The 13,140-nt window shown below is 48.9% G+C and overlaps 1 protein-coding gene across 6 annotated transcripts in view; it reads right to left on the bottom strand.

Moving 5' to 3' along the window:
- Window positions 1-201: 201 nt before the first annotated feature.
- LOC110515393 (RNA-binding protein 26) overlaps window positions 202-13,140 on the bottom strand; it is a 31,698-nt gene continuing 18,759 nt past the window's right edge. For 4 of the 6 annotated variants that reach the window (XM_036951457.1, XM_036951458.1, XM_036951460.1 and 1 more), the window contains 6 exons: window positions 12,063-12,230; window positions 6,055-6,159; window positions 5,156-5,359; window positions 3,934-4,020; window positions 3,659-3,778; window positions 202-976 (listed from right to left, as the gene is read on the bottom strand). In XM_036951457.1, coding sequence (XP_036807352.1) covers window positions 887-976; window positions 3,659-3,778; window positions 3,934-4,020; window positions 5,156-5,359; window positions 6,055-6,159; window positions 12,063-12,230 — 774 coding nt within the window. In that variant the 3' untranslated portion in view covers window positions 202-886. The remainder of the gene's footprint in view (window positions 977-3,658; window positions 3,779-3,933; window positions 4,021-5,155; window positions 5,360-6,054; window positions 6,160-12,062; window positions 12,231-13,140) is intronic. The other 2 variants (XM_036951459.1, XM_036951462.1) reach the window with 2 other exon arrangements.

Genomic DNA, 13,140 nt, shown 5'->3' with positions numbered 1-13,140 from the left:
AAGAGAGAAACAGAACTTACCGTTACGGAGATACCACACCAAGAGATAAACAGAACTTACCATTACGGAGATACCACACCGTCTTTCTGACGCCGAGCCTCACCAAGTGTGGACATGGAAAATAGTTCTTGCCTTAACACATTGTGTTTTAATGGTAAATGGAAAAACCACATGGAAATATGCTCTTTTTGTGAAACATTTATTTTATTTTTTAAAATGGTCTTTATTTTATCAGCTGGTTTTGTTTCATCACAGCTGCAGGGTTTTTTTTTTCCCCAGCTGATTTATTTTTATTTTTGACCATTTGAAAGTCTTTATTTTATTTTTTTAATGACATTTCAAAAATAAATCCAAGAAAGAATCCCGAAGCAAAGCGGTCATACAAATCATTAAAACCCACACAGAAAATATTTACACAAGAAACAAATCTAATATCACACAGTCAAAAAAAAACTCTTCCCCCCCGTCGTTCTGCGACTCTCACCGTCAATAAACATCAGGCGTTTCAACACAACGGCTCTTTATGGCCTCATTTTGATCTGATCAGTCAACGACAGTTGTTTTTTTCCCCCTAAAAGTAATCTAGTATCATTTTTCATTACAATCCAATAAGCAAATAATTATTTAAAAAAAAAAACTGTACCAATCTTCATGTTAAACTACTTTTACAAATTAAAAGTAGGAAGAAAAATAACCACTATATTTACATGAAACTCCCACGTGACTTTGTCTAGTAATCTTCTGAATCGCCACAACAGAATGAATTACCTGTTTAGGTTCTGACCTATTGTGAAATGCGTCTAGTAAAACAGCCAATCAGAAACTGCAAAGCAAAAAAAAAAAAAAAAAAAATTGCGTTAGCATTTCGTCCAATCAGGGGCCGTCTTCATCTGCGCCAGGGGCGGGGTTCGTTGTCGTCATCCTCCTCGTCGTCGTCCTGGAGCAACGCATCATCAATCAGCGACTCTTCCTGGAACTACAAAAAAAGAGACAAGACAAAACGACACTTTTATAAAGAAAGAAAAACAAGAGAGTAGATCATCTCTGGCCATCCTAAACTCTTTGATCTGGCCACAAGTTACGCCCACAGGACATTAGTTTCTTCACATTGGAGTCATTTAGCAGACACTCTTATCCAGAGCGACTAACAGGAGAAATTAGGGTTAAATGCCTTGCTCTTAAGGGCACAGAGATTTTTCACCTAGTCGGCTGTGGGTTTCGAACCAGCAACCGTTCGGGTTTACTGATCAAACGCTCTCAACCGTTATGCTACCTTGTTGCCCTCTTCTCCTCAATGAGTCTGAAACGGAGTACCTCCTCAAGCCTTCCCTGGAAAGCCAACACATTGGGGACTGTCTGATTGGTCCAGAAACTAATGGGTTGGGACAGAGCCAGAACAACACGCTGGGGACTGTCTGATTGGTCCAGAAACTAATGGGTTGGCACAGAGCCAGAACAACACGTTGGGGACTGTCTGATTGGTCCAGAAACTAATGGGTTGGGACAGAGCCAGAACAACACGTTGGGGACTGTCTGATTGGTCCAGAAACTAATGGGTCGGGACAGAGCCAGAACAACACGTTGGGGACTGTCTGATTGGTCCAGAAACTAATGGGTTGGCACAGAGCCAGAACAACACGTTGGGGACTGTCTGATTGGTCCAGAAACTAATGGGTTGGGACAGAGCCAGAACAACACGCTGGGGACTGTCTGATTGGTCCAGAAACTAATGGCTTGGGACAGAGCCAGAACAACACGTTGGGGACCGTCTGATTGGTCCAGAAACTAATGGGTTGGCACAGAGCCAGAACAACACGTTGGGGACCGTCTGATTGGTCCAGAAACTAATGGGTTGGGACAGAGCCAGAACAACACGTTGGGGACTGTCTGATTGGTCCAGAAACTAATGGGTTGGGACAGAGCCAGAACAACATGTTGGGGACTGTCTGATTGGTCCAGAAACTAATGGGTTGGCACAGAGCCAGAACAACACGTTGGGGTCCAGAAACGAATGGGTTGGGACCGAGCCAGAACAACACGTCGGGGACTGTCTGATTGGTCCAGAAACTAATGGGTTGGGACAGAGCCAGAACAACACGTTGGGGACTGTGATTGGTCCAGAAACTAATGGGTTGGCACAGAGCCAGAACAACACGTTGGGGACTGTCTGATTGGTCCAGAAACTAATGGCTTGGGACAGAGCCAGAACAACACGTTGGGGACTGTCTGATTGGTCCAGAAACTAATGGGTTGGGACAGAGCCAGAACAACACGTTGGGGACTGTCTGATTGGTCCAGAAACTAATGGGTTGGCACAGAGCCAGAACAACACGTTGGGGACTGTCTGATTGGTCCAGAAACTAATGGCTTGGGACAGAGCCAGAACAACACGTTGGGGACTGTCTGATTGGTCCAGAAACTAATGGCTTTGGACAGAGCCAGAACAACACGTTGGGGACTGTCTGATTGGTCCAGAAACTAATGGGTTGGCACAGAGCCAGAACAACACGTTGGGGTAAAGCACATCTGGCTTTGATCTGATCTGTTTTGGAGACGGTTCATATCGACGGATGACTTCATATCGACGGAGGACTTCATATCGACGGAGGACTTCATATCGACGGAGGACTTCATATCGACGGAGGACTTCATATCGACGGAGGACTTCATATCGACGGAGGACTTCATATCGACGGAGGACTTCATATCGACGGATGACTTCTCCTGTCCCTCGTCACCACAAAAGGACTTCTGCGACGGCAGTCTCAGACTGAAGAACGTAGCGAACGACGGCAGTCTCAGACTGAAGAACGTAAACGAGCGACAGAGCAGAGGAAGATCCCGAGGCCTCGGGCTAATAAAGAGACAAAACATATTTTTTTTGCCTCCCATCGTCTCATTTTCATTGGATTCTTATGGCCTTTTTAATTTATCCGTTATTTGACCAGGTAAACCGACTGAGAAAACGTTCTCATTTACAGCAACGACCTGGGGAATAGTTACAGGGGAGAGGAGGGGGATGAATGAGCCAATTGGAAGCTGGGGATGATTAGGTGACCGTGATGGTTTGAGGGCCAGATTGGGAATTTAGCCAGGACACCGGGGTTAACACCTCTACTCTGACAATAAGTGCCATGGGATCTTTAATGACCTCAGAGAGTCAGGACACCAGGGTTAACACCCCTACTCTTACGATAAGTGCCATGGCATCTTTAATGACCTCAGAGAGTCAGGACACCAGGGTTAACACCCCTACTCTTACTGTAAGTGCCATGGGAACTTTAATGACCTCAGAGAGTCAGGACACCCGTTTAACGTCCCATCCGAAAGACGGCACCCTACACAGGGCAATGTCCCCAATCACTGCCCTGGGGTATTGGGTTATTTTTTTAGACCAGAAGAAAGAGTGCCTCCAACTGGCCCTCCAACATTACTTCCAGCAGCATCTGGTCTCCCATCCAGGAACTAACCAGGACCAACCCTGCTTAGCTTCAGAAGTAAGCCAGCAGTGGTATGCAGGGTGGTCTGCTGCTGGAGAAAAGCCTTAGCTGTGAAGCGCTGTGCCCACACACACACACACACACTCATCCTGAAAAACACTTCCCCCAACCATTAGCAACACATTGTAGTCCACAACTGGCGAAAAACAACATTCCACCTTCACCTCGTCATGATCCGTCTCCTGCTCATCAGGCTCCTGGGAGGTCAGGGAGACGGCAGGCTTATGCCAGGACAGACGCAGGTCACTGCCGTTCAGACGGACACTGTGTAGCGCAGCCTACCGGAGGGCGGAGGACGGACAGAGGGAACACAGGGGGGGAACAGGAAGAGAGGAAGACATATGACAGAACGAGGTGGAGAATGACTGTCCAAGCGTGGCAGCACTGGGTTCAAAACATCCAGTTTGAGTCACGAGGCTGAAAGGCGTTTTACCTGTTCAGCCTCTGGTCTGCTCCTGTAGGTGATAACAGCCAGACAGGATGTCTCGTCTATCTGACAGTCCTCCAACTCTCCAAATTGCTTGAGAAAAGGGAAAAACAACAAGACTGGAATAAGATGAAAGATGGGAGTAAGGTGAAAACACGCTGGTCTCTTCGTCCCAGAGTCTGAACTCATTCCTTCACCCAGGCAAACAGATGTCAGAGCACTGCTGGCGACCATTTTGTTTTCAAAAATTCAACAGCTATTTTCAATTTTTCGCCCCAAAAACATCACATAAAGCCCTCCAACAAACATTCCAAATGTAATTCATATAAACCAGGACAGGGTTCATTAAAACTAGTTTAAAACCAGACTGGGTTCATTAAAACCAGTTTAAAACCAGACTGGGTTCATTAAAACCAGTTTAAAACCAGACTGGGTTCATTAAAACCAGTTTAAACCAGGCTGGGTTCATTAAAACGAGTTTAAAACCAGACTGGGTTCATTAAAACCAGTTTAAAACCAGACTGGGTTCATTAAAACCAGTTTAAAACCAGACTGGGTTCATTAAAACCAGTTTAAAACCAGACTGGGTTCATTAAAACTAGTTTAAAACCAGACTGGGTTCATTAAAACGAGTTTAAAACCAGACTGGGTTCATTAAAACGAGTTTAAAACCAGACTGGGTTCATTAAAACGAGTTTAAAACCAGACTGGGTTCATTAAAACTAGTTTAAAACCAGACTGGGTTCATTAAAACGAGTTTAAAACCAGACTGGGTTCATTAAAACTAGTGTAAAACCGGACAGGGTTCATTTAAACAAGTTTAAAACCAGACTGGGTTCATTAAAACGAGTTTAAAACCAGGACAGGGTTCATTAAAACAAGTTTAAAACCAGGACAGGGTTCATTAAAACGAGTTTAAAACCAGGACAGGGTTCATTAAAACGAGTTTAAAACCAGGACAGGGTTCATTAAAACGAGTTTAAAACCAGGACAGGGTTCATTAAAACGAGTTTAAAACCAGGACAGGGTTCATTAAAACGAGTTTAAAACCAGGACAGGGTTCATTAAAACAAGTTTAAAACCAGGACAGGGTTCATTAAAACCAGTTTAAAACCAGACTGGGTTCATTAAAACCAGACTGGGTTCATTAAAACCAGACTGGGTTCATTAAAACTAGTTTAAAACCAGACCGGGTTCATTTAAAACCAGTTGAAGAAGCTCAACTCACAGCAAAGTGTGGCAGTAGGTCCTGGAGGTCCGTCTCAGTAAAGCCAGAGATCTCCAGGGCTCTGGGTCTGTGGTCTACTGTAGAGTGGACAGGGAGACCCCTCCCCCGGCAACCCCTTCCCCTCCCCCTGCCTCTCAGGCCCCCACGGCCTCGAGCATGGGCCCCTCTGCCCCGCCCTGGAGCCAGGATCCCCCTCTTAGCTGCCTGGAGAGGAAGGCGGACAACGACAGGATGATCAACGTTACCTCAACACACACAATGCAATCTAGAAGAGACGATCTATAAAGATGAAACACAGCAGAAACACATCTGACAGTGTGACAGCACCCCCTGGTGGTTGAACAGAGAGACAACAGACAGTAAATATAAAGATGAAACACATCTGACAGCATGACAGCACCCCCTGGTGGTTGAACAGAGAGACAACAGACAGTAAATATAAAGATGAAACACATCTGACAGCATGACAGCACCCCCTGGTGGTTGAACAGAGAGACAACAGACAGTAAATATAAAGATGAAACACATCTGACAGCATGACAGCACCCCCTGGTGGTTGAACAGAGAGCGCCAGAAATAAATGTATCAATCAGACAACTAGTTAGATGTAGGGCTCAAATCTGACCTTCAGTTGAACCACAACCTCGAACTGTAGTTGTGTGTATCAGACCTCCAGTTGACCCCTACCTCTAACTGTAGTTGTGTATATCTGACCTCCAGTTGACCCCTACCTCTAACTGTAGTTTTATCTGACCTCCAGTTGACCCCTACCTCTAACTGTAGTTGTGTATATCTGACCTCCAGTTGACCCCTACCTCTAACTGTAGTTGTGTATATCTGACCTCCAGTTGACCCCTACCTCTAACTGTAGTTGTATCTGACCTCCAGGTGACCCCTACCTCTAACTGTAGTTGTGTGTATCTGATCTTCAGCTGAACGGTATCTTCTCCAGACTGGGTCTTCTTATACAGGTCCAGTTCTGTGTCCAGCAACTCCTTCTGAGCCTACAGACAGACAGACAGGAGACAGACAGGAGAGAGGAGACAGGGAGACAGACAGGAAGACAGGAGAGACAGGAGAGAGAGAGAGACAGGAGAGAGGCGAAAGAAGACAGACAGGAGACAGACAGGAGAGAGGAGACAGGGAGACAGGAGACAGACAGACACAGGAGACAGACATACAGACAGACAGGAGAGAAGAGACAGAGAGGAGACGGAGACAGGAGAGAGACAGACAGGAGAGAGACAGGAGAGAGGAGACAGGAGACAGACAGGAGACAGACAGGAGACAGGGAGACAGAAGGGGAGACAGACAGGAGACAGGGAGACAGGAGAGAGGCGACAGGAGACAGACAGGAGACAGACAGGAGTGAGGAGACAGGAGACAGACAGACACAGGAGACAGAGAGACAGACATACAGACAGACAGACAGGAGAGAGGAGACAGGGAGACAGACAGGAGACAGAGACAGGGAGACAGGAGAGAGACAGACAGGAGACAGGAGAGAGACAGACAGGAAGACAGGAGAGAGAGAGACAGGAGAGAGGAGACAGACAGGAGACAGAGACAGGAGAGAGGAGACAGAGACAGGAGAGAGGAGACAGACACAGGAGACAGACAGGAGAGAGGAGACAGGGAGACAGACAGGAGACATATAGACAGGAGAGAGAGAGACAGACAGGAGACAGGAGAGAGACAGACAGGAGACAGGAGAGAGAGACAGGAGACAGAGACAAACAGGAGACAGACAGACAGTAGACAGACAGACAGGAGAAAACATTTCAGACTTCTCTTCTAAATTGGCATATTTTCTGTGTGCTTATTACATGTCCGTCCTAACCAGGATCCAGAGTAGTCTATGTCCACCTGTTATAACCAGGATCCAGAGTAGTCTATGTCCACCTGTTATAACCAGGATCCAGAGTAGTCTATGTCCACCTGTTATAACCAGGATCCAGAGTAGTCTATGTCCACCTGTTATAACCAGGATCCAGAGTAGTCTATGTCCACCTGCTATAACCAGGATCCAGAGTAGTCTATGTCCACCTGTTATAACCAGGATCCAGAGTAGTCTGTGTCCACCTGCTATAACCAGGATCCAGAGTAGTCTATGTCCACCTGCTATAACCAGGATCCAGAGCAGTCTATGTCCACCTGCTATAACCAGGATCCAGAGTAGTCTATGTCCACCTGTTATAACCAGGATCCAGAGTAGTCTATGTCCACCTGTTATAACCAGGATCCAGAGCAGTCTATGTCCACCTGCTATAACCAGGATCCAGAGTAGTCTATGTCCACCTGTTATAACCAGGATCCAGAGTAGTCTATGTCCACCTGTTATAACCAGGATCCAGAGTAGTCTATGTCCACCTGTTATGACCAGGATCCAGAGTAGTCTATGTCCACCTGTTATAACCAGGATCCAGAGTAGTCTATGTCCACCTGTTATAACCAGGATCCAGAGCAGTCTATGTCCTCCTGCTATAACCAGGATCCAGAGTAGTCTATGTCCACCTGTTATAACCAGGATCCAGAGTAGTCTATGTCTACCTGTTATAACCTAGGCTGTTTGAGAGCTGCCCCCCCCCCCTTCTCTCTACCTGACAGATTATCTATAGGCTGTTTGAGAGCTGCCCCCCCCTCTCTCTCTCTCTACCTGACAGATTATCTATAGGCTGTTTGAGAGCTGCCCCCCCCCTCTCTCTCTCTACCTGACAGATTATCTATAGGCTGTTTGAGAGCTGCCCCCCCCTCTCTCTCTCTCTACCTGACAGATTATCTATAGGCTGTTTGAGAGCTGCCCCCCCCCCCTCTCTCTCTCTACCTGACAGATTATCTATAGGCTGTTTGAGAGCTGCCCCCCCCCCTCTCTCTACCTGACAGATTATCTATAGGCTGTTTGAGAGCTGCCCCCCCCCCCCTCTCTCTCTCTACCTGACAGATTATCTATAGGCTGTTTGAGAGCTGCCCCCCCCCCCTCTCTCTACCTGACAGATTATCTATAGGCTGTTTGACAGCTGCCCCCCCCCCCCTCTCTCTACCTGACAGATTATCTATAGGCTGTTTGAGAGCTGCCCCCCCCCCCCTCTCTCTCTCTCTACCTGACAGATTATCTATAGGCTGTTTGAGAGCTGCCCCCCCCCCTCTCTCTCTCTACCTGACAGATTATCTATAGGCTGTTTGAGAGCTGCCCCCCCCCCCCTTCTCTCTACCTGACAGATTATCTATAGGCTGTTTGAGAGCTGCCCCCCCCCTCTCTCTCTCTACCTGACAGATTATCTATAGGCTGTTTGAGAGCTGCCCCCCCCCCCCCTTCTCTCTACCTGACAGATTATCTATAGGCTGTTTGAGAGCTGCCCCCCCCCTCTCTCTCTCTACCTGACAGATTATCTATAGGCTGTTTGAGAGCTGCCCCCCCCCCCCCTTCTCTCTACCTGACAGATTATCTATAGGCTGTTTGAGAGCTGCCCCCCCCCTCTCTCTCTCTACCTGACAGATTATCTATAGGCTGTTTGAGAGCTGCCCCCCCCCCCCCCCTCTCTACCTGACAGATTATCTATAGGCTGTTTGAGAGCTGCCCCCCCCCCCCTCTCTACCTGACAGATTATCTATAGGCTGTTTGAGAGCTGCCCCCCCCCCCCCCTCTCTCTACCTGACAGATTATCTATAGGCTGTTTGAGAGCTGCCCCCCCCCCTCCCCTCTCTCTACCTGACAGATTATCTATAGGCTGTTTGAGAGCTGCCCCCCCCCCCCCCCCCTCTCTACCTGACAGATTATCTATAGGCTGTTTGAGAGCTGCCCCCCCCCTCTCTCTCTCTACCTGACAGATTATCTATAGGCTGTTTGAGAGCTGCCCCCCCCCCCCCCCCCTCTCTACCTGACAGATTATCTATAGGCTGTTTGAGAGCTGCCCCCCCCCCCCCCCCTCTCTACCTGACAGATTATCTATAGGCTGTTTGAGAGCTGCCCCCCCCTCTCTCTCTCTCTACCTGACAGATTATCTATAGGCTGTTTGAGAGCTGCCCCCCCCCCCCTCTCTCTACCTGACAGATTATCTATAGGCTGTTTGAGAGCTGCCCCCCCCTCTCTCTACCTGACAGATTATCTATAGGCTGTTTGAGAGCTGCCCCCCCCTCTCTCTCTCTCTACCTGACAGATTATCTATAGGCTGTTTGAGAGCTGCCCCCCCCCCCCTCTCTCTCTCTACCTGACAGATTATCTATAGGCTGTTTGAGAGCTGCCCCCCCCTCTCTCTCTCTCTACCTGACAGATTATCTATAGGCTGTTTGAGAGCTGCCCCCCCCCCCTTCTCTCTACCTGACAGATTATCTACAGGCTGTTTGAGAGCTGCCCCCCCCCTCTCTCTCTACCTGACAGATTATCTATAGGCTGTTTGAGAGCTGCCCCCCCCCCCCCTCTCTCTACCTGACAGATTATCTATAGGCTGTTTGAGAGCTGCCCACCCCCCTCTCTCTCTCTCTCTCTACCTGACAGATTATCTATAGGCTGTTTGAGAGCTGCCCCCCCCCCTCTCTCTCTCTCTCTCTACCTGACAGATTATCTATAGGCTGTTTGAGAGCTGCCCCCCCCCCCCCTCTCTCTACCTGACAGATTATCTATAGGCTGTTTGAGAGCTGCCCCCCCCCCTCTCTCTCTCTACCTGACAGATGATCTATAGGCTGTTTGAGAGCTGCCCCCCCCCCTCTCTCTCTCTCTCTCTCTACCTGACAGATTATCTATAGGCTGTTTGAGAGCTGCCCCCCCCCCCTCTCTCTACCTGACAGATTATCTATAGGCTGTTTGAGAGCTGCCCCCCCCCTCTCTCTCTCTACCTGACAGATTATCTATAGGCTGTTTGAGAGCTGCCCCCCCCCCCTCTCTCTACCTGACAGATTATCTATAGGCTGTTTGAGAGCTGCCCCCCCCCCCCTCTCTACCTGACAGATTATCTATAGGCTGTTTGAGAGCTGCCCCCCCCTCTCTCTACCTGACAGATTATCTATAGGCTGTTTGAGAGCTGCCCCCCCCCCCTCTCTCTCTCTACCTGACAGATTATCTATAGTCTGTTTGAGAGCTGCCCCCCCCTCTCTCTCTCTACCTGACAGATTATCTATAGGCTGTTTGAGAGCTGCCCCCCCCCCCTTCTCTCTACCTGACAGATTATCTACAGGCTGTTTGAGAGCTGCCCCCCCCCTCTCTCTCTACCTGACAGATTATCTATAGGCTGTTTGAGAGCTGCCCCCCCCCCCCCCTCTCTCTACCTGACAGATTATCTATAGGCTGTTTGAGAGCTGCCCCCCCCCCCTCTCTCTCTCTACCTGACAGATTATCTATAGGCTGTTTGAGAGCTGCCCCCCCCCCTCTCTCTCTCTCTCTCTACCTGACAGATTATCTATAGGCTGTTTGAGAGCTGCCCCCCCCCCCCTCTCTCTACCTGACAGATTATCTATAGGCTGTTTGAGAGCTGCCCCCCCCCCCTCTCTCTCTCTACCTGACAGATTATCTATAGGCTGTTTGAGAGCTGCCCCCCCCCCTCTCTCTCTCTCTCTCTACCTGACAGATTATCTATAGGCTGTTTGAGAGCTGCCCCCCCCCCCTCTCTCTACCTGACAGATTATCTATAGGCTGTTTGAGAGCTGCCCCCCCCCTCTCTCTCTCTACCTGACAGATTATCTATAGGCTGTTTGAGAGCTGCCCCCCCCCCCTCTCTCTCTCTCTCTACCTGACAGATTATCTATAGGCTGTTTGAGAGCTGCCCCCCCCCCTCTCTCTCTCTCTCTACCTGACAGATTATCTATAGGCTGTTTGAGAGCTGCCCCCCCCCCTCTCTCTCTCTACCTGACAGATTATCTATAGGCTGTTTGAGAGCTGCCCCCCCCCCTCTCTCTCTCTCTCTCTACCTGACAGATTATCTATAGGCTGTTTGAGAGCTGCCTCCCCCCCCCCCTCTCTACCTGACAGATTATCTATAGGCTGTTTGAGAGCTGCCCCCCCCCCCCTCTCTCTACCTGACAGATTATCTATAGGCTGTTTGAGAGCTGCCCCCCCCTCTCTCTCTCTACCTGACAGATTATCTATAGGCTGTTTGAGAGCTGCCCCCCCCCCTCTCTCTCTCTACCTGACAGATTATCTATAGGCTGTTTGAGAGCTGCCCCCCCCCCCTTCTCTCTACCTGACAGATTATCTATAGGCTGTTTGAGAGCTGCCCCCCCCTCTCTCTCTCTCTACCTGACAGATTATCTATAGGCTGTTTGAGAGCTGCCCCCCCCCCTCTCTCTCTCTACCTGACAGATTATCTATAGGCTGTTTGAGAGCTGCCCCCCCCCTCTCTCTCTCTACCTGACAGATTATCTATAGGCTGTTTGAGAGCTGCCCCCCCCCCTCTCTCTCTCTACCTGACAGATTATCTATAGGCTGTTTGAGAGCTGCCCCCCCCCCCCCCTTCTCTCTACCTGACAGATTATCAATAGGCTGTTTGAGAGCTGCCCCCCCCCCCCCCTCTCTCTACCTGACAGATTATCTATAGGCTGTTTGAGAGCTGCCCCCCCCCCTCTCTCTACCTGACAGATTATCTATAGGCTGTTTGAGAGCTAACCCCCCCCCCCCCCCCCCCCCTTCTCTCTACCTGACAGATTATCTATAGGCTGTTTGAGAGCTGCCCCCCCCCCTCTCTCTCTCTACCTGACAGATTATCTATAGGCTGTTTGAGAGCTGCCCCCCCCCCCCCCCTCTCTCTACCTGACAGATTATCTATAGGCTGTTTGAGAGCTGCCCCCCCCCCCCCCTTCTCTCTACCTGACAGATTATCTATAGGCTGTTTGAGAGCTAACCCCCCCCCCCCCCCCTTCTCTCTACCTGACAGTCATGAGTCATGATGATTGAGGTATAGTGTGTGTGTGTGTGTACCTGAGCCTTGCTCTTGGGCGCCCCCCGTACTCCCGAAGGGTTCGAGAGTCCTTTAATCTCTTGCTGTAGTTTGGTAATACTCTTGGTCAGCGTTCCCAGCGTTGTCATGATCACCGCCTTGTCTCCTGCCTTCATCGTCTTGTTCTTCTCCAGTTTACAGATCAACAGCTGGAACGCGGGAGTACGAGAGAGGGAAAAACATCATACTAGCGACCTTCTAGGGACCAGAGGGGATTCATTTTACATCTCTTCTACCTCAGACCTAGGTAAAACATGATACTAGCGACCTTCTAGGGACCAGAGGGATTCATTTGACATCTCCTCTACCTCAGACCTTCTAGGGACCAGAGAGGATTCATTTTACATCTCCTCTACCTCAGACCTAGGAAAAACATGATACTAGCGACCTTCTAGGGACCAGAGGGGATTCATTTTACATCTCTTCTACCTCAGACCTAGGTAAAACATGATACTAGCGACCTTCTAGGGACCAGAGGGATTCATTTTACATCTCCTCTACCTCAGACCTTCTAGGGACCAGAGGGATTCATTTTACATCTCCTCTACCTCAGACCTAGGAAAAACATCATACTAGCAACCTTCTAGGGACCAGAGGGATTCATTTTACATCTCCTCTACCTCAGACCTAGGAAAAACATGATACTAGCGACCTTCTAGGGACCAGAGGGGATTCATTTTACATCTCCTCTACCTCAGACCTAGGTAAAAACATGATACTAGCGACCTTCTAGGGACCAGAGGGGATTCATTTTACATCTCCTCTACCTCAGACCTAGGAAAAACATGATACTAGCGACCTTCTAGGGACCAGAGGGATTCATTTGACATCTCCTCTACCTCTGACCTTCTAGGGACCAGAGAGGATTCATTTTACATCTCCTCTACCTCAGACCTAGGAAAAACATCATACTAGCGACCTTCTAGGGACCAGAGGGATTCATTTGACATCTCCTCTACCTCAGACCTTCTAGGGACCAGAGAGGATTCATTTTACATCTCCTCTACCTCAGACCAATGGGTTTTGACGAAGGAAAGGAGAGAGGAATCAAGGACAGAT

The sequence above is a fragment of the Oncorhynchus mykiss genome, chromosome 18 (genome assembly GCF_013265735.2).
Source record: "Oncorhynchus mykiss isolate Arlee chromosome 18, USDA_OmykA_1.1, whole genome shotgun sequence".
NCBI lineage: Eukaryota > Metazoa > Chordata > Actinopteri > Salmoniformes > Salmonidae > Oncorhynchus > Oncorhynchus mykiss.
Note: the sequence above shows the minus strand (reverse complement) of the source record. Positions and strands in the feature narration are given on the sequence as shown.